The sequence below is a fragment of the Xenopus laevis genome, chromosome 1S (assembly GCF_017654675.1).
Source record: "Xenopus laevis strain J_2021 chromosome 1S, Xenopus_laevis_v10.1, whole genome shotgun sequence".
In the NCBI taxonomy this organism is placed as follows: domain Eukaryota; kingdom Metazoa; phylum Chordata; class Amphibia; order Anura; family Pipidae; genus Xenopus; species Xenopus laevis.
This window is the reverse complement of record NC_054372.1, coordinates 101,957,955-101,985,282: the sequence shown is the minus strand read 5'-3', so window position 1 is coordinate 101,985,282 and position 27,328 is coordinate 101,957,955. Positions and strand designations below refer to the sequence as shown.

At 39.2% G+C, this 27,328-nt stretch overlaps 1 protein-coding gene across 1 annotated transcript; it reads left to right on the top strand.

The window, feature by feature from the left end:
• The first annotated feature begins 784 nt into the window (after positions 1-784).
• Positions 785-24,538, top strand: ocel1.2.S (occludin/ELL domain containing 1 gene 2 S homeolog). The gene is given in 9 exon segments (NM_001091330.1): positions 785-901; positions 1,299-1,338; positions 1,981-2,691; positions 2,792-2,953; positions 15,828-15,979; positions 17,961-18,128; positions 18,285-18,456; positions 18,567-18,608; positions 22,380-24,538. Coding segments are annotated over 7 exon segments (1,494 nt in total). The 5' UTR covers positions 785-901; positions 1,299-1,338; positions 1,981-1,995; the 3' UTR covers positions 22,482-24,538.
• The last annotated feature ends 2,790 nt before the right edge of the window (positions 24,539-27,328 follow it).

Sequence of the window (27,328 nt, the reverse complement as noted above, 5' to 3'; positions counted from 1 at the left end):
ATTTTAATCTCAAAAACATTTTTTTCTCATGCTAACAATCCAACATGAACATATACTGCCCCTTTAAAATATACTGCCCCATTGTTTAAGCTGTTTAAACGTTACGGTAGCTTTTTATTTCATGTGTTAGTTTTCTGCCTTTTTTAGGACTGCAAAGTAAAAATGCTATCTAGTGGTCAGGGTTGCTTCTTAAGAACTACCTTTTTTTTTTTAACTTTTTTTTCACAATAAGTGTAAAAAAAGTTGAAAACTAGAAAAATTAAAAAAAAATACCAAATGCAAATTGTCTTACAATAAATTAATCTATATAATAGTTTATCTTTAGTTTAAGGTACATTTACTCTTTGATATACAGAGTCCTCCCTTGTGCCCACTTCTAAATATACAGCAGGGGGCTTTATTTTTTCCTTTTGCAAGTTTTAAATGTGCCAACTGCCCACATAGGCAACCCTTACATGGTCGTTGATCTTTTTAAACCAAACAGGAGAGAGGTGGAGTCTGGTGCCCTCCACAGGTAATTACAGTTAAAAGATAACATAACCTGCTATTGCCTGCTTTGGCTATAAACTAAATTTGCGCTATACTAGTTCTTGAAACAGAGAAACTTTCTGCTGGCGGGGAAGAAGTTAAAAGTGTGTTTATCAGGGAGCCCTGTGCAAACACACTGGGAATTCTGCAGTCCTGAACTTCTCAGTTGTAGCTGTGCCCTAAGGGGAGGATTTTAAAGTGTGACTGTGGGCAGAGCTGGATTCTAATAATTAATCCTATGAACGCCATTCCTGGACAACAAAGAAAGGTAGAAAAGTCAGAGGGAGAGAGGAAAGAGTAAAAACAGGCAGGGAGGGAAAGCAGACAGAAAGGAAGAACAGAGTGAAAGAAAAAAAGGACAAGAATGTCACAGGTAAGAGGTGATGGAGTTTTATGTAAGAATTAACAGAATTAAAAAGCACGAGTAGTGTGAAAGCATGTAGACACGAGAGAGAAGGTGAGAGAAGCAGGTGCAGCTTGAGCAGGCAAGAAGTGTTTTTAGGAAAAACAGGAAAGGGAACAGGAGTAGTAGGAAAAAAGAACAGACAGCGACAGAAAAAGTATGAAGGACACATGCAAAGGATGGTGCAGAGCAGAATATAATTTATAATTTTGTTAAAACAACAAAACACACAGTGGGACAGAGACGTAAAGAAGAGTTAGCATAAAGAGGCGGAGCAGGGGCGAGTCAGTGTGAAGAAAGGGAGGAGGACATTGCCAGATAACAGTTCATAATACTAACACCTATAACAATTGTTTTTCATCATTAGAACACAGACTGAATATTGAGAAGAGAGTACGGTTTGACAGGTAGGTCAAATTTAGCTTAATTTCACTTACCCATAATTCAAGAGGAAGAAAAGACCACAAAAAATAGAATACTGGAAATTGTCATTCAAATAACTCACTAAAACTGTAAAAAGCACTATATGGATTAGAAAGTATGATGTGTAGATACTGAAAAACAGAAGGACCCATGAATTATTTAGTTCTGAGACACAGGTGAGGATCAGGTTCTTCTGTTGGGGCGGGCTTAAAAAGTAACATGATATAATTGAGTGGAAGGACATACTGTTTGCTGTTGGAAAATGACATTTTTATGTAGGAAGAAAGTGGATATATTTGTACATGGTTATTGTTGCTGCTCTGTGCATCTCTTATAGAAGAGAAGGAAAGGAATGGGGAAAAGAAGCAGTGCAAGTGTTAGGGGAATGATAAGGAGTAAGCTGCGGGAAAGATATAAAGATGCCAAAGCCAAAGAAAGAGAGCAAATACTAGTTAGGGTGTGTACTAAGACAGTATGGAAAGGTACAGAAAGCTAAAGACTGAATGGAGAAGGAGAAAGAAATAAAGGTGTGGGAGAGTGAGAAGGATTCTGGTGTGAGCAAGGAAAGGAGACAGAAAGGAAAAACCTATAGAAGCAAATTTGCTAATTTTGTATCTCTCCTACAGGGTCCAGCTGCAACAATGTACAATCACAGCCGATACGGCAGCCCTCCAGTCTACAGCCCCCCAAATGCTAATCATCACCAAAACAGCTATGCTCCTGGATCTCTTGCTTACCCCATCCAATCTCCTCATCCCCATTCATTCTACCAGGAGGATATACCTCAACAAAATTTCTACAAATGGAAATCACCACCCGGGATAGTACAAATCCTACAGGGAACTATAGTTTTTCTCTGTGTGGCAATCTTTGCCTGTGTGGCTTCCACTTTGGCTTGGGAATATAACTATGGGGGGTTGGGTACTCTGGGAGGGATGGGGGGCTATTATGGAGGTTATGGAGGGTATGGTTATGGAAATGGCTATGGTTATAACTATGGGATGACAAATCCTCAAGCTGCAAGTGGCTTTATGATGGCCATGGCTGTGTTGACTTTCATTGCTAACCTTGGGCTATTTATAGCAAGTGTATCCAAAACAAGTGGATCCAGATCACGAAAGTTCTTTATGATTATACTAGTGCTAAGTGCTGTTCTAGCTATAATGGAGCTCATTGCCACAATAGTCTATGTAGTTGGGGTTAATCCACAGTCCCAGATGGGTGGCAGCTACTATAACAGTCAAATGATAATGATGTGTAACCAGATTTACTCTCCTTCTGGAGTAGACTTTACAAATCAGTATCTTTATCACTACTGCACGGTGGATCCACAGGAGGTGAGACAAATGAAGCAAAACTTTTAACAATTCTGCTTAACATTTATTTTATATTTATGTCTCTGTACCTTGTATTGATGTACCTTTATCTTTTCCTAAGGCCATTGCGATTGTCTGTGGTTTTATCATAGTCATTTTGCTGTGTGTTACATCCTTCTTCGCTTCAAAGACAAGGCGCAAAATCTGGCAGTATGGACAACCAAACATTAACTGGGATAAACCTGTTACTGCTTTTCAGGAAGGGCCCAATGTGGAGGAATGGGTAAGAGATGCAATTAAAGGAATTCAATGCTGTACTATATTTTATCTGATACTTCCATGTTTACAACCAGTTGTCCAATAGGGCACATGTTCACAGTCTGATTATACGAAACTGATGATGTCATACATAGACGTCAGTTAAGCCTTTAAATTGTTGTCATCATAACAGTGTCATAAAAGAAGCCTAATCATGCCCAGCCTCCTGTTGGGCTGGGCTGCTTTAAACCATACAACAATATCTGTTATAACATATTGCCTACAGAGCAGTTTTTTGATGAGCTTCTTATATATATCTTAGAACTATGTGTGCTGTAATTTTAAAGATCATACTCTCGGACCTTGTTTATGCCTGTGGCTTATTTTCCTTGATTTATGTTTGGAGTGTGGTATTATATTGTGGAGTAAGCTAATATATTGTAGTACTGAATCACTAATATGCTAATATAGAGAGTTTTACTTTGAACATGGGACACTACACAATATGTATCCTGTTTATTAGGGATGTAGCGAACGTCGGAAAAAAAGTTCGCGAACATATTCGCGAACTTGCGCAAAAATGCGAGCGGTTCGCGAACGGTTCGCGAACCCCATAGACTTCAATGGGAAGGCGAACTTTAACATCTAGAAAAGACATTTCTGGCCAGAAAAATGATTTTAAAGTTGTTTAAAGGGTGCAACGACCTGGACAGTGGCATGCCAGAGGGGGATCAAGGGCAAAAATGTATCTGAAAAATCTGCCTGTGTGTGCTTGGAAGAGATAGTGTAGGGGGAGAGCTGTTAGTGATTTCAGGGACAGATGATAGTAAGTTTGCTGGCTAGTAATCTGCTTGATACTGCTCTGTATTGGAGGGACAGAAGTCTGCAGGGATTTGAGGGACATTTTAGCTTAGGTAGCTTTGCTGGCTAGTAATCTACTGTTCTCTTTAAACAACTGCCATACGTTGACCTTGTAGGCATTGTTTGCCCAGTTTTTTTGGACGCAGCCACTGAAGCACAGTTGCCAGAAAAAATATGCCATATAAATGCTGAAAATAGTCATTTTTCGCCATACGTTGACCTTGTAGACATTGTTTGCCCAGTTTTTTTGGACGCAGCCACTGAAGCACAGTTGCCAGAAAAAATATGCCATATAAATGCTGAAAATAGTAATTTTTCGCCATACGTTGACCTTGTAGACATTGTTTGCCCAGTTTTTTTGGTTGCAGCCACTGAAGCACAGTTGCCAGAAAAAATATGCCACATAAATGCTGAAAATAGTCATTTTTTGCCATATACGTTGAGTCAACGTATGGCAAAAAATGACTATTTTCAGCATTTATATGGCATATTTTTTCTGGCCTCTGTGCTTCAGTGGCTGTGGCCAAAAAAACTGGGCAAACAATGCCTACAAGGTCAACGTATACACTACTACAGCGGTGGATACGGATTACGTAAAATATATGAATGCTGCTTGAAAAAAGTGACTCCGGTGTTTTTTCTGGAGACGGTAATATTATGGATATTTAGACAGAATGGGAACAAGGTCACACAGCTCGATGGCGGGTTGAAGAAAACAGTGTGCAAATAATGCCTACAAGGCCAACGTATACACTACTACAGCGGTGGATACGGATTACGTAAAATATATTATGGCTGCTTGAAAAAAGTGACTCCGGTGTTTTTTCTGGAGACGGTAATATTATGGATATTTAGACAGAATGTGAACAAGGTCACACAGCTCGATGGCGGGTTGAAGAAAACAGTGTGCAAATAATGCCTACAAGGCCAACGTATACACTACTACAGCGGTGGATACGGATTACGTAAAATATATGAATGCTGCTTGAAAAAAGTGACTCCGGTGTTTTTTCTGGAGACGGTAATATTATGGATATTTAGACAGAATGTGAACAAGGTCACACAGCTCGATGGCGGGTTGAAGAAAACAGTGTGCAAATAATGCCTACAAGGCCAACGTATACACTACTACAGCGGTGGATACGGATTACGTAAAATATATGAATGCTGCTTGAAAAAAGTGACTCCGGTGTTTTTTCTGGAGACGGTAATATTATGGATATTTAGACAGAATGGGAACAAGGTCACACAGCTCGATGGCGGGTTGAAGAAAACAGTGTGCAAATAATGCCTACAAGGCCAACGTATACACTACTACAGCGGTGGATACGGATTACGTAAAATATATTATGGCTGCTTGAAAAAAGTGACTCCGGTGTTTTTTCTGGAGACGGTAATATTATGGATATTTAGACAGAATGTGAACAAGGTCACACAGCTCGATGGCGGGTTGAAGAAAACAGTGTGCAAATAATGCCTACAGGGCAAATAATGCCTAAAAGGTCAACTTATACACTACTACAGCGGTAGTAAAATAAAAAAAAGTAAAATAAAAAAAAATGAATATTAAAAAAAAAAAATTAAAGTTGGTGCTGCTGAACTACTAGGAGCAGCAGATTAGCACACCAGTCCCACTCCCCAACACTGCTAGACTAATAGCACTGGGCTCTTATAGTAGTAGTAGTAGTAGTAGTAGTAAAACAACAAAAAAATAAATAAAAGCAGTCCTTACAAGGACTACTGTTATTGCAGCAGTCAGCAGATGAGATCAGAAGCAGGACAGCTGCCCACTGCAGCTACATACAGAGCACTGCAGTAGAAGGTAGATTACTAGCCAGCAAAGCTACCTAAGCTTAAATGTCCCTCAAACCCCTGCAGACTTCTGTCCCTCCAATAACAGAGCAGTATCAAAACGATTACTAGCCAGCAAACTTTCAACTGTCCCTGAAATCACTAACAGGCAGCAGCTCTCTCCCTACACTATCTCTTCAGCACACACAGGCAGAGTGAAAAAACGCTGCAGGGCTTCGGTTTTTATAGGGAAGGGGAGTGGTCCAGGGGAGAGCTTCCTGATTGGCTGCCATGTACCTGCTGGTCTGGGGTGAGAGGGCAAAAAAAAGCGCCAACAATGGCGAACCCAAAATGGCGAACGTCGCGCGACGTTCGCGAACTTCCGGCGAGCGCGAACACCCGATGTTCGCGCGAACAAGTTCGCCGGCGAACAGTTCGCGACATCTCTACTGTTTATAAGGTTTTGTATTCATTCTTTGTAAAATATATGGATATTAGAAGTCACTGAGGAGTTCCATAAGGGCAATTTCCTTTAAGTTTAAGTGAGAACTAATTTCTTGGCTTCAGTTGCCCGGCCCATCAAACTAATAAGTAAAAGTAAAGGGGATTTCTGTAAGTAGAAAGCTAAGAATTCAGAAATATTCAGCTAAGTGAAATAAATGGGGTTGTTTTTTTTTACATCACCTGATCACCAGATCTTATAATATTATTTTTCAGAACTGGCATAAGCAATTCATTTCAATAGGAAAAAATTCAGATGCCAAATTCTGGCATAATAAATGGTGGAAAAGCAGCATATCTTTGTTACACAGCTTTTTTAAGTGCTGATGCTCTTCACGCCAGATTGGTATGCAGAGGTACACAATTGCCTAAAATAAATACACAACTTTATTAATATGCCATTTTTATCTGTGACAATGCCTTTCATCCAGATGGCAATTTATTGTGTATTTATTTACACAGCATGATAATTAGGCCCCTTAGAATATATACATTCAATAGCGTACAATACATATCAGAAGTTAAAAGACAGCAGTAACTCTAACCTAACCCATAAAACTAGACTTTGAAGAAAAAAATGTGTGCGCTTGTGTGAAGGCAGAATGAAAAGGAAAATCTGAAGTTCAGAGAAGAACCTGGCTAGATTGGAGATGAGAGTTATACCCATAAAATTCAACTTGATTCAACAGATCACTGAAGGAGATTTTTTATTTGTTTGTTTGACTTGGCTATATATTGGGCTAATATGAGTATTTTGGCCCTCAGCTGTCAGCTCGGGGTTATATGGGGTGCTGTGCAGAGCTGTCATCTGCTAATCACATCCATGGGCTTTTATTGGGTGAATTAAATGAATAGACTGGTGACTAATATTGCTTTCCTTCTTTATGTTGTGTTGTTGGGCACCTTTGAGCTTCTATAATATAGAATAGATTGAATTTATTTCACTTTAAATAGTGTGCCTACTTTCTCTTTAGTGTTTCAAATGATACAAGTGCACGCTGTTAGCGATGTAGTCATGGCAAGTTTCCAGTCAACATAAAACTATTTAAGAATGTTATTGCGAAACAGTAGGTGAAACTGTTTCGGGAAGGTACTGTAGTTTTTGTGAAACTCAAATATTTCAAAAGCAAAACACGTGGGGATGATCAATAGCTAACACGATATATCGTTTGAAGCACAGTGTGAGGAACCCATTAGCTATACCTTTGCACAAAAATCAAGAACTATAATTTGTTAGAGACAGATGGCAGCCAAATATAACGAGCTCTAATTCTTTACAAAGAAATCTAATCACAGTGTAAATAAAAATACTGCCTCTTTTGCTAATATTTAGCATAGTTGGGCTAGTATTATAAGCCTCTCTCCATTGACTAGCAAGAGCAATATACGGTACAGTATATCAAATGTACTACATTATCATTCAGTTATCTCTAGTTAAAGTGAATCTGACACTAAAAAACTACTTTTTAAAATATGAATGTACATTAAGGGGCACATTTATCAAGGGTAGAATATTGAGGGTTAATAAACCCTCGAATTCGACCCTCGAATTGAAATCCTTCTAATTCGAATATCGAATTCAAAGGATTAAGCGCAAATCCTTTGATCGAAGTAAAAATCGTTCGAACGATTTGAACGATTTAAAGCGATCGATCGAAGGATTTTTCTTCGATCAAAAAAAGGTTAGAAAAGTGCTGGGGAAGGTCCCCATAGGCTAACATTTTACCTCGGTAGGTTTAAAGTGGCAAAGTATGTAGTCAAAGTATTTTTTAAAGAGACAGTACTTGAATGTTTGAATAGTCGAACGATTTTTACTTCGAATCGTTCCAATCATTCGATTTGATCGAATTTGACCCATTCGATGGTCGAAGTACCCAAAAAAATACTTCGAAATCCGAATTTTTTATCATTCTAATTCTTCACTCGAGCTTAGTAAATGTGCCCCCTCAAGTTACCTATAGGTCATGTTGTTTTTTGCTGAGAGGTTTGTTTTTTTAAGTAATTGAAGTTCCTAAACCTGACTGTTTTGCCAACCTGATTGTCCCAGCTCAGCCTGTCAATTATAGTTTCTAATGCTAATGGACTCCTGTTGCACAAATATGGCAGCCCCCTCATACAGGAACATGGGGCATTAGACAGGTAATGTAAAAGCATTGTGCAAATACTTTATGGCAAAGTTATAAGTATCTTTCAAAGGCAATATCATGATAAAAAAAATAGCAATTTCTGGTGTCAGTATCTCTGTAAGGAGTGTCTGCATATTATCCTTTACTTTCTAATCCTTCTCTCACCATGTCTACAAGTTTTATTTTTCCTTTATATTAAAACATTTTAATTAAAACCTGGCGGGCAGAAACCAGACATGTAGGCTAACATAGCAGGTTTAATTTGGCGAAGTATTGAAGTCAAAGTTATTTTAAAGAGACAGTACTTCGATTATTGAATGGTCAAATATTCAAACTATTTTACTTCGAAGTCAAAGTCGTAGTATCCTATTAGATAGTCGAAGTATCCAAAAAATTACTTAGAATTTCGAATTTTTTTACTAAATTCCCTCGAATTCACTTCGACCCTTGATAAATCTGCCCCTAATAGTAATTTTGCCCCTGTTTTTGTAACTGCTTGATAAAGCCTTATAGAGGCGAAACGCGTTGCAATATCAAGGTGGTGTGTCACTCCTAAGGTTGAAACAACATTATTGGTAAATTTACCCCAAAATCGTGAAAATCAGCAAGCTGCTGGGACTCTGTGAATCGTGAAATCCTAAAACTGTAAAAATCAACAAATTGCTGGGATTCAGTGTGAGTAAATTTGTAGATTTGCGTTCCGCAGTGGAACGCACGCGTTGGGACACTTCAAGCGTCATTTTGGATTGACAGAGAGGTATTCGTAACGTGGAGATATCACGAAGCGGCTATCTGATCCAGCGCTAAGTTACCTGTCACAAAATGATCGTGCCCAACTGTGCCCTTGAGGAGAGACCGGAACACAGGGTCTGGTAAGATCAGTCCATTATTGGGGGGCATGTGTGGCTGGAAAGAGAGGGGGACGCCCCATTTAACCCCTTTGTGACTTACTCTACATATCTCTCTACACAATAAGGTTTGGCAACCCGTCTTGGAAAATTACCTCTCACTTGATCACCAAATTGGAGAACAATAACTCACACCAATTTTGCCTTGCATAATTGTTGTTGTAAGACTGGGGGAATCACTTAATACAACCTAGGAGATCTTTAGAAAAATTCCTATTATTGTGATTTTAAATAAGTGACCACTCACCTGAATCACCTTGAGAATCATTTTTTATGTATTTATATTGTTACATGTCTGGTTCCAGGCTGGCCAGGTTTTAATGAAAATTTTTTAATGTAAAGGAAAAATAAAACTTGTAGACTTTCAGAGTAACTTGGTCTTTAACTACACCTTTCATTATTTATTTACGTTTGTTGTTGGGGATTTAAGGTGTGCTTGAGACCTGTTAAAGAGATTTCTCCTTAATGCTACATTACCTCAATATTAATTCTCACCGTGTCTCTCTGTCTCGCACACTTATTTAAACACACAGACTCACTCCATCTCTTTACTTCTCTCTTACTCACTTAAGGTGGCCATAGACGTTAATGTTTTTTAAAAACTCTTTTCGTTATCGCAAGACCATGCTTATCTTGAAACAGTTGATTTGTCCATCAACAAAAATGACTATGTCAAACGATATTGTGTAGTTAAACCTAGGAAAACTGTGGCTAGCTGCCTGTTTGACCCTCCAAACAATTGGACAATGGATGTATCACTGTGAGCTATGAAAAACTTCTAACTGACCCATCAATTTTCTGACCGATGTCGGTCTAAAAATTGTTAGATGTATGATCGTTGGGTGCTCACCAACCTCACGATAATTTGACGGATTTGTTGGATCGCACTAAAATTGGTCCTTAGGGAGAGAAAAATCTTAACATCTATGGCCACCTTTACACACATGTTTTCAATACATATACATCACAACATAATCTACTGTTCTATACATGTATATATGTGACATCTTTAACAGCCCAGTTTAAAGGCCACTGAAAGGGAATAAACAGTTAATTCAGAAGGGTTGTTATTATGAAGGGTGTGTGCAGGGAATAAGTACATTTTCCACGAAGCTAAGGTTAAATAATTTGCACATATTTTGAAGTCTACCACTAGTAAAAATGTCTCATTACAGAGCATGCTTTAGCAGTAGCTTAGATTCAATGCGAATAACATTCAGTTTTGCACCCTAATTTAGGTTTGTTTCTTATAATAGCTACAAAACTGTATAAACTAGCTACGTCCTCCTTTATATAAGATAAATGAGAATGTGCATGTCGTGGTTGGTTTTTTTCGTGGTGAACGCATAGGTGTAAAAAGGTGTACGCAGGTGCTCTGATCTCTGTATTGCTGCCAAAGCAACTCTTTGTGAATATTTGCTTTCTGATACAGTTGGTTTCTGTCTAGTGACTTATTAACATACTTCCCAATGGTATCGGTGAACACACACCTCGCTCTCATATCAGTGTGGGAGGGTGGAACCTTCTTAGTGCCACAGGCATACAAAGATTAGGCAAGTATAGGCTGACTCTTTCCATGGTCTTTTTAGGAGCCCTCATTAAAGGGGTGGTTCCCCTTTGAGTTAAGTTTTAGTATGTAAGAGAATGGCCAGTTTTAAGTAACTTTTCAAATTGGTCTTCGTTATTTTTTTTTTTTTTTGTTTACTGCTTTTGAATTATGTACCTTATTCCTCTGACTCTTTCCAGCTTTCAAATGGGGGGTCACTGACCCCACCTAAAAAACAAATGCCCTGTAAAGCTACTGATTTATTGTTATTTATACTTCTTATAACTCATCTTTCTATTTAGGCCTCTCCTATTCATATTCCAGTCTCTTATTCAAATCAATACATGGTTGTTAATTTGGACCTTAGCAACCAGATTGTTGAAATTACAAACTGGTGAGCTCAATAACTCAAAAACCGCAAATAATAAAAAATGAAAAACAAATGCAAATTGTCTCAAAACATCACTCTCTACATCATACTAAAAGTTAACTTAAAGGTGAACAACCCCTTTAATAGAGTTCCAATGTTCATATGCCTCCATCTATCTTCCCATATTGTGCTTCTTATTCAAAATCTTTGTTGGGCCTTAAAGCCATATAAGGAAACAGCAGTAAAATACAGTAAATACAGTGATTTCAAATCTTTCTATTTCTATTTGATTTTACACTTATCCATGTAAAAAAAAAAAGTGATGGCACAAACCAAAATGCCGCTTAAAACTGTTTTATTATCAAAAATGACATCTTATTATGTTGTACAAAAAAAGCCTGATGCATTTCATGCCCCTCCTAAACACTTAAAGGGGTTGTTCACCTTTGTAACAAAATGACAAATCTAACAGTTCACATGAATGGAACAAACTTTTCCATAGAAATAGTTAACAGAAAAATTACAATTCAAGAGATATTCACCTCAGAAGTGTCCCTGTACTAATCCTTCAGTTCCACACAGACCCTGTGCTGGGAGGGGGTCACTGACCCCCAAAAACACTACAGTGTTCACTTCCTCTTCCTTATATGACATCACACATTGTACTGGCAGCTAACTTAACTCCTATTGGCTATGTCTGCTGTCAATCTGCCATTGCTTCCTGTGCTGGGCTGTGCTGGGGAATTTGAGCAGCATTCAGGTACTGAAGAGAAAGTTTGTGAGAGGGAGGGGGAGTATGGGCTGTGTACTGCAGAGACTTCAACTGTGCAGATGATCGAGGTGCTTGGGACCTGGAGTTTTACGGATAATGGATCTTTCCATAATTTGGATCTTCATACCTTAAGTCTACTAGAAAATCATGTTAACATTAAATAAACCCATAGGCTGGTTTTGCTACCAATAAGGATTAATTATATCTTAGTTGGGCTCAAGTACAAGCGACTATTTTATTATTACAGAGAAAAAATAAATCATTTTTAAAATGGATACTATGGGAGATGACACTTGTACTTTCCATAAATATATTATTTGGGGGGGGGCATGTATTATTTTGTGTATTTACCTCATAAAAAATCATTATTCAGCAGCTGACTATTTGTATGAGCTTGAGGCTTTCCAAATGAGTTGAATTTTTGTGCATAAAGTAAAATATTTTTCTGGTATAGATCCCTATATCATGAAAAATATAACTTTTTAATTTTTTGGTATTTAGAACTCTAAATCTTGTTCCAGAAGTAGAACACTTAAACACTTAAAAAAGGTATCGTTTTCCTAGGTAAATTACACCCCCCCCCGGGAGAGCGCACAAAATCACTTAGGGTTTCCACCTCACCCTTTTAAAACCAAACACATATGAAATCCACAGCCTGCATGGCTAATTAGCAATTAATTTAGATGCTTGATACATGGCTGCACCGAAATCAGTTCAGTCTGCAGCATCTAAATGAGTTGATAATTAGCCATGCAGGCTGTGGATTTCATATGTGTTTGGTTTTAAAAGGGTGAGGTGGCAGCCCTACTGTCCCTGCTAGATGTGTAAGTTACATGCGTTTCTAAGCAAGTCAGTGCTGGTTTTTATTGTAATTTTGTAAATAACTGACATTATGCTTAATGCCAAAGGTATTAAAAGATAAAAATATAGAAAAGCCAGTATTTATTCCCAGAAAAGGTTGCACCCCTTTGGCACTCCATTCAGTTTTAGTCTAGGCAGAAGGAGAGTGCCAGAATTGGGAGAACAAGTATTTGTCTGCATGGCTGTGTGATTGTTTGTTTGTTACAAGGCAGGTTTGTTTATATGCCACGTCTGTTAACCTCTGCCATTACAATTGAGTAATCAACCAATGACCATTCAAATTATGTGACCGGTTACAGTTCACAAGCACCCAATAAATTACTAGGAGGAGGGCAGTATCAACATCCAATAGGAAAAAAGTAAGGGCAAAGCCTGGGCATGATGATGTCATCATATAGGAAGTTCTTGGTGTGTCAGGTTCAAAATAGGCCACTCCCATCACTTCAGAAAACTGGTCAGAGAGACAGGAGAAGGACTGAGTTAATAGGTATAAAAATTAGCTTTTACAATGGCATTTTTACTTTTTGTTATGGAAAATGGTTTTTCTAACACATTGAGAGCATTGTTAGTGGTTTCATAAGATTTGTACATTGAAGGTGAACAACCCCTTTAATCATAGGCTACAAACATAGTTCACACAGACACACTATTTTAAAGGCAAATAGCCAATCAGCAAAGGTTTAGCCCAATCCAGTTACATCTGACCATGTGATTAGCTTATAATGAGGTAGAAAGGTTTTTGTATACAGAAACTTGATACAAAATACACACACAAAGAAGATTAGGTATAGGTAAACACGTGTAGAATATATAGAATTATATTCTACGTGTGTTTACCTATACCTTATCTTCTTTGCATGTGCATTTATATACATTTATACAAGTATAGAGATGAAATAAAAGAAACTAGAGTCTAGTAGAAGAGAGGTGAAGTTGCCTCCAGGTTTGGTCGGCCCAACAGCTGAGGGTTGCTAAATGGGTCATTTGGTTCTGCTAGGGAAACAGGCAAACAGACCCTGCTTTTAGGGATGAATATTTTATGAGTATTCTTCCTTAAAGTACAGTCTGCTCATCATTTTGTTTAACAGCCTAATATGTAAAATATATAGCATGTAACACAATATTATAGGATCAGGAAGTCTAAGACACGCAAAATGTATGAAATGATATATCCACACCAGTTTTTGTTTACAGTAAATACATTTTAGGTTAAAAATAATTTTCCAGTTTTTTTTTTGGTTATAAAGGTAAGGCTATGATATAAATAATTTATTATAAATCTGTATTCGCACACAACAGTGGCATAGTGCATCAGTTGTTGGCAGCTGTGTAGGAAGAATCTCTCTCTCCAAAATACTAAAACTTTTGGTGCATTTGGTCTTTGAGTTTTCTACCCTACACTCCTTGTAGGTTTTTCACAGAAATGCATGATTATAGAGATTTTTGTAAATCTGTTCATTCTCAAACCTCAACTCTGCTCTGTTGCAAAAGGTGCCTTTACATGGTTAGGCAATAGTTGTCATGGGCCCAGAATGATTGCCTTCATGAACAACATGTTGTTGGAGCTTACTCCAATAAGGATGAGGCTGCATGAATGATCCCCTTGACTGAGGCTTGTGTAAGGTTGTGGATTCAGTCTGTGGCCTTGTCAGTTTTTCAAGGCCCCCATGTGATTAGCTAGTTGAAGTTTACAAGATCAGATTAATATAATTTGGGTGGAACAGTCAGGCAAAAGACTGATCTTTACAGTTGTTTTGATCCAACTTTAATCACTACCTGGTTGTCTGTGAGCCTAAATTTCTAGTAATTTGGACACTTTGAAAATAAATTCAGTAAGAGTTGCTCAACCTGTGGCTGAACACTGTACCAATGATTCTTGGAGTTTTGAATTAAGGAAGCTAAAGTAATAACAATTGCCGAATGATTAGGAGTTGGCCATACTTAAATTATATAGTTTTTCTTTTAGAATGAGGTCTATCAGGGGCACCTTTGGGATCTTCCTCTAATCCTAGGCATCCTTTCTGCCCACTAGCATCCCTAGGGTTGACGTTGTTTCCGCTGGCTTATTGGTTGTCTTTGGAAACTGATTCTACACACTTCAGTGTTTGTTATTTTTTTGATTTATTATTGTTTTATTAAGTGTACTTAGTTTTACATACAGTGCAATACCAATGAGGTTGGTATTGTCCTGTATGTAAAACAAAGAGTTGCCCTCTGCTGCGTTGTGCCTGATGAATGTAATAATACATCCAGTGCCAGATACAGAGCATGACACAAGGGACACCCTCCTTCCTTGTGCTTCATAAATCCTATTAATGGTATAACTCCCTAGCTTTTTGAACTTTAAAGCTGAATGCACACAGACAAAAAGATTATTATAATAAGTGCTCTCATCCCAGTTTAAGAGCAATCCCTTGAAAAGCACCAATTGACAAAATGCATTAGCAGCAATAGTCACAACATTTTTTTCAGGTTGTCATATTTTCTGCGCCTCGCCTGTAAATGTCCTGAGTGTATTAATCATGCAGTGTTATACTGTCAAAGTAGTACAATAAATCTCATCAAGGTATAAAAATATATGTCATAATGAGAAGGACCTGTCTGTATTGCTACTTCATCTAAGACTTTGCCAAATAGAAGTTCTTCATTCTTCCATAAGAAACAATGGTATCCCGGGAGTAATCATATGGTATCCCGGGAGTAATCATTTTAGGCTGGCACAGTCCTTTTAATGTACACCAAAGCAAGCCAAAACAGTTGAACTGAAACATTTCAAGTAAAGTTGTATTTTTAGTAATGGGTGGAATATTAAAATATGATTGTCATGTTGTCATGCCATGTCATGCCATGATGTCATGTTTGTAACCATGTTTCATACGTTGTTGCTGCGTAAGCATCCTTCTCATAGAGGGATGCCAAGTTTCCAGAGGCATCCATTCTACTGAGTTAGTCACTGAATGTTTAATGCAAATACAGTAATGAATAGTACTGTGTTTCGTTCATAATGCTATCGAAGAGGAAATATTAGTATTGCTCAAGCAGTGAATTAGCTACAACAATGGGCATGCTATCCGTGCAACAAATATTTAGAAAATCATTTGTTACTTTAAAGGTGAACCTGACATCATTGTACATGTAGCTCTAATCTGACTCTCATCCACAGGTTAAGAATGTTCCAGATGGGCCCCCAGATGACACGGCAACTCTAATTTATTCAGAGAAACCCCAAAGTCCAGTGAAGGCTTTGAGCAACAATAGTATCTACAAACCACCGGTAGATACTTTTGAAGCAAGAGAATCGCCACCAATGAGCAGGTACATGAGCAGTTCAAAACTGTTAAATTCAGGGAGTCAGGGAATGATGTCCTAAGAATTACAACTACTGAAGTGATCTCTTAACCACTACAACTCAGGGAGTATTTATCTGTTATGAAGTGCTCTGCCAAGGTGTAATTAAAGAGAGCTGTCATCAGACTGCATTGCAATAGACAGGATAACCATGTGTGATTTCTAGCTTTTCTTGTATCAGAAAATATTAATTTTAGTTTCGTTTTTCAGATTCATTGTAAGTAAGCCTCAGTTGCACAAAGATTATAAAAGAAAATATATTTATAATTAAAATGTATTCTATTCCTTTTGCCCTAAACGGGTTATAATTGCCCTAATGTCAGGCTCTGCTGGGATTCAAGCCAGGGACCTTTGGGTTTTTGGCTCAATGCTTTAAACACTCTGGCTTAACAGTATGGCATTGTCCCTAGCTAAGGGTTCCAGCCAGGGCATGCATCAGGGGGGGGGCAGGGGGGGAATTGTAGGGGGCCCTGAGGGTAAGGGGGGCCCTGTCACGCCGCACTTTCTTGATTAGCTGGGCCCCCCTGCTTTTTGAGAGCTGCTGACTTTGGGAAGGCAGGGCGGGAGCACAAGGGGAGGTATCTTCTGTCCATTACTTCCCCTTATTGGTCACTGAGTTTAAGTCCCGGTTGAGCTGCTCAGGGATTGGATAGCTGAGGTTTGAACTTCTCCTCCAGCTCATGTAATCACCATGCAGCTTTACCAGGACTTGAAATTCTGTGACCAATAACGGAAGAAAATGCTGTCACTGGAAGAAGATGCAGCCACCTGTGCTCCCCTCCTCCTTTCTGTAGTTGGCAGCTCGCTGACAGCAGGTGGGCCACACTAATGAAGTAAGTGTAACATGGCAGGGCCCCCCCTAAAGGTAACCCTTTGTGGTCCCAGTTGTGTGGTGGGGCCCTGGGCACCAAATTTTTTTTAAACTTCTGGGGGGGGCAAGTTTTTTTTACATGGACGTTTAAGGGGGCCCTGACCACCAATTTTCTTATAACGTGGGGGGGGCCCTGGCCACCAATTTTTTCCCCATGTGCGGTCCTAGCCACCAATATTTTTTAATGGGGGGCCCTGGCCACAAATGTTTTTTTAATGGGGGGCCCTGACCACCAATATTAACATATGGCAACCATAGCAACCAATTTTTTTTTTGTGTGTGTGTGGTGGACCTGTGGGGTAGGAGGTGGACCTGTAGGTGGGCGCAGCCCAGGGAGCCCAGGAAATTTTTTTGTATGGGGCCCTGCGATTTCTGATGGCGGCCCTGGTTCGAGCCTTAGCCTCCTTGCTTTGCCTTGTCCTGTCTTACCTTACCTTGAACCTTTCCTCCTTATCTTTACTTATTCTGTTCCTCTCCGGCTATCCAGTTCCCTCTAGGGCTATCCGGTCCCCTCTCCAGATATCCAGTCCCCTCTCAGGCTTTCCTGTCCTCTTCTGCTTTCCAGATGCTTCTGCTACAGTCTTTCTGCTCCCCTATCCCCAGTTTAATCTGATTCTACGCCCGCACCATCCTGTTCTGATTCTACTCCTGCACCGTCCTGTCTCTCTCCATCTGTTCCTGTTCTACACCTGCTCCATCCCGCTCCTACCCAGTCTGCTCCTGACAAATACATTTGTTGAGCTTCACTTGTTTTCTAATTTTCTCCTGTCCTGACTCATTGCCCTCTTCATCCTAGTCCAGTCCTGATCTTTGCCCTCTCAGTCCTGTTCCGCTCTGCACCTGTTTCAGTCTGACTCATCGCCCTTGTCACCCTGTTCCTTCCCTTTTCCTGTCCGTGTCCTGTGGGTTCAGCCAGCTCTTGCCTAAAGGACTCCTGCTGCCTCCACAGTGCCCCCTACCTAATCCTTGACACCTAAGTCATATAAAGAGACTCTAAATAATTCAGACATATTCCTGATTTATACCTCCCAGCATGATTCTGTCAATAATAGCATTAATGGTATATGTTGCTTGCAGCTCTCTTGTGTCAGACAGTGAGCTCCAGGAGCAGAGCAGAAGCAGACCTCCAGTCCACAGGGGCAGAAGAAGGAGGCGTAACCCAGAGCTGGATGAATCTCAGTATGAGACGGATTATACTACAGCTGTGGAATCTGGTGATGACAGAGATCTTGGAGAGTGGGACAGGTAAGGTTGCAGTTTGTGGAGCAGATGATAACAGGAGCTGAGCTTAGCGGTTGCATGGAAGATATTTTCTATAGGCTTGATGGACATAATGGAGAAAAGAACAACTATTAATATTCAGCAACAATCTAAAATGACTGTTTCTCTTACTGCTTTTAGTCTATACCCTCCAATTGAGTCAGACAGTCAACGCCAGGAGTATAAAAAAGAGTTTGCCTCTGATTTGCGTCATTACAAAGTGATGTGCGCGGAGATGGATGATATCAACAATCAATTGCAGCAACTCAGCAAACAGTTGGACGGACTTACAGAGGGTACCACACAGTACCAGGTACCTCCCCGCTGTGCACTTATACTCTTTTCCATATGCTATCTCACTTGCTGTTTGAAAATGTGATGGATTTCTGGCAGTAATATTACATTTTTCATTTTTTATTACAGGGGGTTGATGACGAGTACAACAGACTGAAGGATCTTAAAAGAGTGAGTTATTTGTGATTCACTATGGAATATGTCAGCACTATATAAATAAAAAAGAATAATAATAGTGGTTCAGGTTCTCCAACGGAATATATTAAGTAATTTAAATTAAGTTCTTCTTTTGTATAAAGTTATTGGTGCTCCCCTTGTAGATTGCACCATTTCTGACATGAGGTAAGGTGGGAACCTTGCCCCTGGCAGCTCTTTATTAGGGGCGGCAAAAACCTGGCTAGGTTTTTTTAACTGAACCCCTCACACAAGAAAAAGTGCTAAATAGGCCTCAAGTGGCAGCAGGCCCAGAAGTGTCCATGGTTATCTGCACTGTGGGTGCTAAATTGCAGTTACTAGTAGCAATTAGTCAAGTCTTAGTTTTGATCTTCTAAACCTGTCTCTAAATGCAGAACAAAAAGGAATGAATTCAATTGTGTACGGGGCACATTGAAAAGTAAAGAATTCCCCCATGTGTAATAGTTAACACGGGCTGGGCAAAAGCATAAGTACAGATGACCTGAAATAACTAAGTGCTGAGCAGTTGCTGTGGGTTATTGAGCTGATGTTATCAGTTTAAATCATGAACACTAGTAGGTAAATCTTTCAGGTCTCAACGTGAAAAACCAGTTTAGAGAAGGGGTCCTGGTGCACCACCCTGAACCTTCAGCTGAGGGAGCGGATAACCGTATAGAGAAATTGAGCAGACACGTCTAAGGACCAATCTTCCAGGCAGACTTTTTCAATTAAAAAGTATTTTATTTATTCTAGTGCACTAGGATACCACCGAACGCATTTCGTATCGTCTTATGATTAAGTATCCTATTGATACGAAACGCATTAAGTGGTATCCTAGTGCACTGGAATAAATAAAATACTTTTTAATTGAAAAAGTCTGCCTGGAAGATTGGTCCTTAGAAGTGCCTGCTCAATTTTTCTATGCTGATGCTATCGGTACCATATGAAGTAAATCAGGCATCAACTTTTTTCCCTCATCTGAGGATCCTATTCAGTTTGGTTGACTTGAATGAGATAAATCAACATTTCATCATATTAGAGCAGATCCATTACCCCAGATATTTTTTATGGTCTTAGGATCCTATAGATAGAGTTTGGTGCACTTGTCTTAAAGGCGATAAATCAACATTTCATCAGGAGATTAGAGCAGATTCATTCCCCCAGTTTAACAATAAAGATTGTATAAAAGGACAGTGATAACTCAAAGGTAGCCACTGGTTAGTGATGTAAATAAATCATCTGTCTGTATAAACTGATATCACACCTGATTTTCTTTTCTGGAATATTTTTTAACCTCTGGACCAGTCTGTCAATTATTTAGTGTCACTACTATTGCAGTTCTTATTGACATACGTTTAGAGTTTAGACAATCCTAAAGTCAGGGTAAATCATGTAAAGGACTCAGACTGTTGTACTTCTATCCCATCATTCTCAGCCAATCAGTAATCAGGTGCAAAGACAGGCGAGTGGTTTAATACCTGCAGAAACACAAAAGCCATGAGACTTTTTTAATAAAGCAAAATAACCTGTTATAATGTAAGAGGTTATTTTATGTGGAATTTAGGCAGACAAATAGTATATTAGGTTTTGGAAATTAGGCAGGTTATTCTTAATCCAGGTGTAAGTACCTGTTTTAATACTTTAGAATTTCATAATTCAGAATCTAACAATGTCACAAAGGCCAGAAATAGGGGTTATTGTTTTCTAATGTAGTCTAGGAAATAATGGAGTTGGTGACCAGGCTTACTGAGTTTCTACTGAGATGGGGGTGGGGTTGAAAGAAATCCATGTTTTAAATGTACATTTTAGGGGACAAATGTACATTTCTGGTCTACTATTTGGAAATAAGTTATATAAGGGGATTCTGTTTGAGGAGGGAAGAAGAAACAAACCTCTTTTTTATGTACATTTTAACTTTAGAAAGATTTAACAAAGCTATTTTAAAAAAGTATTTGCATGCAGTGTTCCAAAAGGTGAACTAGTACTTTAATATAGAGGACAGAGACTCAAAAGAAACAGTGTCTCAAGTGGCCAAACTGGAAGTGGTAGATTGTATGCTTCACTATGACATCAAGCGGTTGACACTCTAGGGGTGTTCCAGTGATGTGAGAAGTGGGGCTATGACATAACTATCATTGATTGGCCGATCACTGCATCAGTCTCAGGTGATCCTGCCCGGAATTTGGAAAACCGGACACGCAACTATACAAGTGCCTCATAGCAAAAAGGCAGCTTGAATTACTTTGTATGCTAAACTGGAAGTCAGCTTCACACTGATGGGGGGGGTGGATTATGTTGGTTTTACTGTTCCTTTAAGGGTGTAGTGATACCGAATAGAGCTTCTTCATGGATGTGTGTTTCAGTAATGTTTCTAGACCACTAAGAAATTATTTTTAAGGGCCCCAAAACATTTTGAAAAATATATATACTGTATAATTGTGTGGCTGGAAATGTGAGTAATTAGGTGTGACATGGAATATGTGTTTGAAAGTGGAGACAGGGAATGAGGATGAAAGTGCAAGTAAGTGTGATCATGTGTCTTTCAGAAAGTGTCTCAAGACGTGAAAAACATTATGAATAATGTGTGTATAAGTAATTGTGTGAGTCTGTGATTTTAAAGCAGTGAGTGACTGTGTGTAAAAGGGTATCTGAGCATGTGGGAGATTTAGTGATTACAATTGGGTGGGTGAGGATGTGAGTTGTGTTGGAGTGATTTTGCAAGCTTGGGTGTAATCAGGGTGTGACTACAGGTGGCCATATATGAGCCAATAAAAGCTGCCAAAGGACCAAGTTGGCAGCTTATCAGACAGTGTATGGGGATCCCCGACAGGCCTACCCAAAAGATACTGTATCGGGCGTAAAATTGTCCAGATATTGATCGGGCAGATGTGAAAATCCCAAAGGGGAGAGGACCTTATTGGCACATTAATCAATCCCCAACAGCCTTTATGCCTGTCACAGTGGGCCAAACAAGGGGGTCAAAGTATGGCCACCTTTAGAGTGTTTTTGTGAACTTGGTGAAAGGAATAACTGATAGCTAGTGAGATAATGTGAGTTTTAGGGTGATATTTTTTAAGGCAGTTGTATGAATATGAGGGCGAGTTAGTGCTTTTCCTGGAGTAAGGGAGTAATGTGAATAGCTCCCCATATCTCTACAAGAGATGCATTAAGGGCTCTTACGGACGAGCGGTTGTAGCTGCGCTCCCCTGTGTTACGATTTTCTGCGTTCAGCCGCAGGGGAGCGCAGGAATAGACGCATTACATTTTTTCCAATGGGGCTGTACTCACACAGACACGTGTAGGCGCCGAACACAGGAAAAATGCAGCATGTTGTGTCTCAACCTGTGTTTGTCGCCTACACGCGCCTGTGTGAGTACAGCCCCATTGGAAAAATGTAATGCGTCTATTCCTGCACTCCCCTGCGGCTGAATGCAGAAAAACGGAACGCAGGGGAGCGCAGCTTCAACCGCTCATCAGTAAGAGCCCTAATACATTCTTGCTTTTTGATTGACTAAAAAGCAGGGTTACCATACAGTCTACTTTTATCATCATCATGATTACCACACAGCACTTCAGTATAGTATTATAGCAGATGGGGACACACAATAAATTATCCAACAAAGGTAACAGAATGCAACAGGATTGTAGCTTTGCTTGCAAAAGCTTACAGACAAGGAGACGTCTTTTTTAGGGTTACATTATTGTAATGTAGAGCACTGTCACTTGTTAACCAATTGATATATTCTAAATCTTCATTTATTTTTCTAGACCCCTGATTATCAAACCAAGAAAATGGAGACAAAACAACTTCGGAACAAGCTGTTTCACATAAAAAGGATGGTGAATGACTATGACAAGTCAAGGAGTTAGGAAAAGCAGAAAAACAGGCACCCACAAGAGGGCAGCATGGCCTATATATATGCATATGAACTTTACTACGTGGAATGCATATTTTAGTCAACTCATCTTGATGTGTGGGCTTCATTCATGCACAAAATTATATTTTTTACATACTAGTTATGGAGGGCTTTGGTGAGTGAGAATTAAAGTGTTTATTATATGCAATGCTGCATATACAGTATCTCACCAATGCCTGGTAAGTTAATAAGTGCACCATTCCTGGAGATTAGGAAAGGTTTATCAAGACAGGAATGAATTGAAATATGCTCAGTCCTAGTAAAGTAGCAACTATCATCACCTATAGCATTTCCTAATCACATAACCCTTTGAAGATATTGTAAGGGACATTTTTATGTTGTTAAACTACTTTCTGTCTCATTAGTAGTAGCAAATAAGTTTCCCAGACCTCAAAATGCTATCTGCTATCTTTCCTGCCAGGCACCAAAATTAGGAGAAGTTTCTTGAACAGCACCAAAAACACACATGAAACTAAAGTTTAATCAAATGTTGGTTTTGCTGCTGAATTTATGGATGTGATCAGGCCTGATTTACTTTAATTAGATGCTAAGGAAATTCTTCATAGTAAAGCTGACCAGGTCTTTTAACCAATGGCCTATAAAAATAAAACAGTCCTGCTGAACTAAAGATATTGCCCAATTTTTGCTCAACTGACTATTTGAAGCAACGGGTCAGATTTATCAAGGGTCGAATTTCGAGTTCACGGGAGTTTGTAAAATTCAAATTTTTCAATTTGAAAATTCAAATTTTCACTTCGACCCCTGATAAATCTGCCCTTAGTTGTTCTATCAAGCAGTACAAAACTGCATCCAAATGCATGTTGCTACCAAGTATTCCATCTCTGACCATTGTTACATTAAGCTGGACGTTGAAGGGATTAATACATTTTAAAGCACGTGGATGTTTGATCGGTTGCAGAATGTAGAAACGCAAGGGGAACAAGCCATTGAAAAAAGAACACCTATTACCCATGTGTTATTTTTATGTTGGTCCTTTATAAATGAATGTAATAATAAGTGACTTTATAACAGTTATTCTGCGGGTAGAAAGGAAGGTGAGAAGTAGAAGAGGACTTGTGACTGGCATTTTGTGACGGGGATAGACTTTTGAAAAAAATTGAATAAAGCTATAGGAAGCAAAACGTGAAATACAGTTGATAATCATTAATTATATGATCTGATATGAAAATTCATGGTTTACATACTGTATACAAGATGTAAGTCAGTAACAGATGGAGGGTAGATCTAAACAAATACTTTTATATCTAGCATGCACAATTCTGTGTTAACTGCCAACATGAACTTAAATTTTCCATTAAAAGGTAAAAAGATTGCCACAGCAGTAAATCTCTGGCCTGCAGCCATTCCCAGACTCTCCTATTGGGGAATAAAAGTTTGTTGGGATCAGACTGAGCTGTACGGGTTCCCTTTTGCTATAATAAAGAACACTGATTTTAAAATAAAGACGGTGCTAATAACCACTCTGCATCAGCAATAACAAAACTAATGACCCGAGTGCAAGGCTGTCAAACTGAAGGCTTGTGACCTGGATATAGCTCTCCATAGGATTTTTATCTCCCCAGTCTGCCCCACTTCTGCCAGTTAGTTTGCCCCTGCTGAAAATGATCGTGGATGGGGTGAAGTTAGGGTTGCCACCTGGCTGGTAAAAATGATGCTTGATGCCAATGTTATTAATAGGAAGGCAACCCTAGTTCAAGTGTAGGCAGGCAACTGGGAGAAGGAGGGGAGCCATTTTCTTCACAGAGGGCCCAGTTCTTCCAAGTTACCCCACTGGTTGCAACAGACAGCAGCTCTTGGGTCTAGCAGTAGTCTCCAATAAAGGGGGGAAAGCAATGAGGCAAAAGCAGAACCTGATGTAATTAAAAAGAGCCCTGTTATATGATACCATTTATCGATTTGCACTTACATATGAAAGAAAGTTGTTATAAACTTATTTGGTCTTTTGTTGTCATGAACATTCTAGGAATAAAAGTTGAAGTTATAAAGGTATATTTTCCATGCAGTACTTTATAAAACAATCTTGTATTTCTGCAGCCTCCCACCGCACAGGGTAATCATTTACTGTCCTTATATTTGCCCATGGGCACCACACTGAATGAAAAAAGAGAAGGAAAGTCATCTTGCACTTGGGGGTGCCAAATGTTAGGCACCCCCAAGTGATTGTATTTACTTACCTGAAACCCCAGGCTGGTGCTCCTATCAGCAGAAAACTGCACCGGCCCAGGGTTCTTCTAGCGAGCACCACGGATTGATCTTCTTCCGTCTTTTCCTTTCTTCAAATTTTCCGGAGCAAACGCATGCACAGTTGAGCGAAATAGCTGACTTTTTAAAGTTCGTCTTTTCGTTCTACTGTGTGTGCGAATTGCTTTGTGGTGCTTACTGTATAACCTCAGGTCGGTGCAGTTTTCTGCCGATAGGTGCACCGGCCCGGGGTTTCAGGTAAGTAACTACAATCACTTGGGGGTGCCTAACATTTGGCACCCACAAGTGCACAAAGACTTTCCTTATCCTTTAAGTTAATATATAGGTCACATGCTATTTAAAGCAGCGTGCTGATTTGGCATTTTGCAGAACTGGTTTTAAAGCATTAAGAACTTGTGTTTGTTATGTACTTATATGTTTTTTGCAAGTGACTATAAGAAAGTACATTTTGCCTTTAATTTTTCCCCTAATGGGAGATATAAGTTGCAATGAAGCTGGAAAGTTATACATACTGTATTCACAAAATATATTTTCCTGAAATACATTAGAGATTAATATCTTTATACAGTGTTTCTGGCAAGTCAGAAACCTTCTAATTTTCAAAATTCTGGGCTAACTGTGAAATTATATATATATATATATATATATATATATATATATATATATATATACATATATATATCACACTGCGTTTAAACCAATACAGGGACCCAAAGAAAACCATGTATTGGTCCCATCCTAGCACATGTTAAACATCTGTTGGAAAAATATTTGTTTTGCAGCTTTTTTTTTTCTGGTCATTTAATGTCTTATAGCAGGGGCCCCAACCGTTTCTTTACCAGTGAGCCACATTCAACTGTACATAAAGGTTGGGGAGCAAGATAAGCATGCAAAACAGTTCCTGGGGATGCCAAATATATAATTGTCTACTGGTAGTCCCTATGTGGACTGACAACCCAGAGGAGGCTCTGTTTGGCAGTACACGTACGTTTTATGTAACCAAAGCTTGTCTTCAAGCAAGGAATTCAAAATAAACACCTGCTTTAGGGTTATTGGGAGCAACATCCAAGGGGTCAGAGATCAACATGTTGCTCACGAGTTGTTCTATAGTGTGCCTGAGTCTTCTACTTTGTCGTGTCATGGCCCTGGTTGGGAGTTGCTGTTCCTCTGGGTGAAAAAGCAAAATAAAACTACAACACTGCAACTACTACAACTGCACTACTGAAGGGCCACCATTAAATGAGTGGGGAAAAAATTGTCCTCCATTTGTTTCAGAATTTTCAGTTAACAACTCCCAATCTGTTAAGGCACTGAATTGTAGTTTTGTAACATAGGGCCTGTATGTGTCTGAAACCACAAATGTTCGCGTTCAACCTCCTTTTCCTTTAGCACCGAAATCTACCGTGTGCGACTGCACATGGGCGGATGTAATGTATCCAATACAGGCAAGAAGTTTAGGAGGGGATTTTCAACCTGCGTTTCTCTGCAAGCAGAGATCCGCTGCTTTGGCTTAAGCAGCTTTCATGCTAGGAGCTCACCCCAACAGGGCTTCCCAGGTTTAAAAGAAAAGGAAAGGCTTATTTACTTGGGGGTGCTGAAAGTTAGGCACCCCAAGTTATTATATATACTTACATGAAACTCTGGGCCAGTGCTCCTATCAGGAGAAAACGGCACAGTCCCAGGACTCTTCCAGTGAGCACCATGGAGCAATCAGTTTCCTTGTCCTTCTTTCTTCAAATTTTCCGGGGCAAACACATGTGCAGTCTAACGAAATAGCCGACTTCTTCGTTAAAGTGCGGCTTTTCTCACTAATATGCATGTGCATCCGCTCGTAGAAGAAGACTCGCTAGAAGAACCCAGGACCGGTGCAGTTTTCTGCTGATAGGATACTAGCCTTGGTGTCAGGTATATATGATCAGTTGGGGGTGCCTAACTTTTGGCACCCATAAAATAAATACTGACTTTCCTTCTTCTTTAATTTACAGCTACAGTTTAGTACATGTAAATATTTGGCAAAAATTACAGGAAAAAAAGATAAATATTTTTTTTCATTGTATTTTAGTTTTATTTCTACATCCTTCTTTGGCAATTTTACCTTCCACCCGTTTTTTTTTTTTGGCATTAGCAGACTATATAGACATACAATTTTGCAACAGTAGAAACAAAACACGAAACAAAACAGCCTTTTAAATATTTATATGTGTGTGTGTGTGTGTGTGTGTGTGTGTGTGTGTGTGTGTGTGTGTGTGTGTGTGTGTGTGTGTGTGTGTGTGTGTGTGTGTGTGTGTGTGTGTGTGTTGTGTGTGTGTGTGTGTGTGTGTGTGTGTGTGTGTGTGTGTGTGTGTGTGTGTGTGTGTGTGTGTGTGTGTGTGTGTGTGTGTGTGTGTGTGTGTGTGTGTGTGTGAGAAGGGGAGAGAAATTTTTCTCCTCCATATTTAAGAGAGAGATTTCTGTGCAGAATAACTGGCTATTCATTAGTTTAAAAAGCACATTTACTTAGGCTCCATCATATAACAGCTTGTTATATTGCTAGTAGTGTGTTTTGGTGTGTGCAAATATAGATTCCTGTTTTTGTAG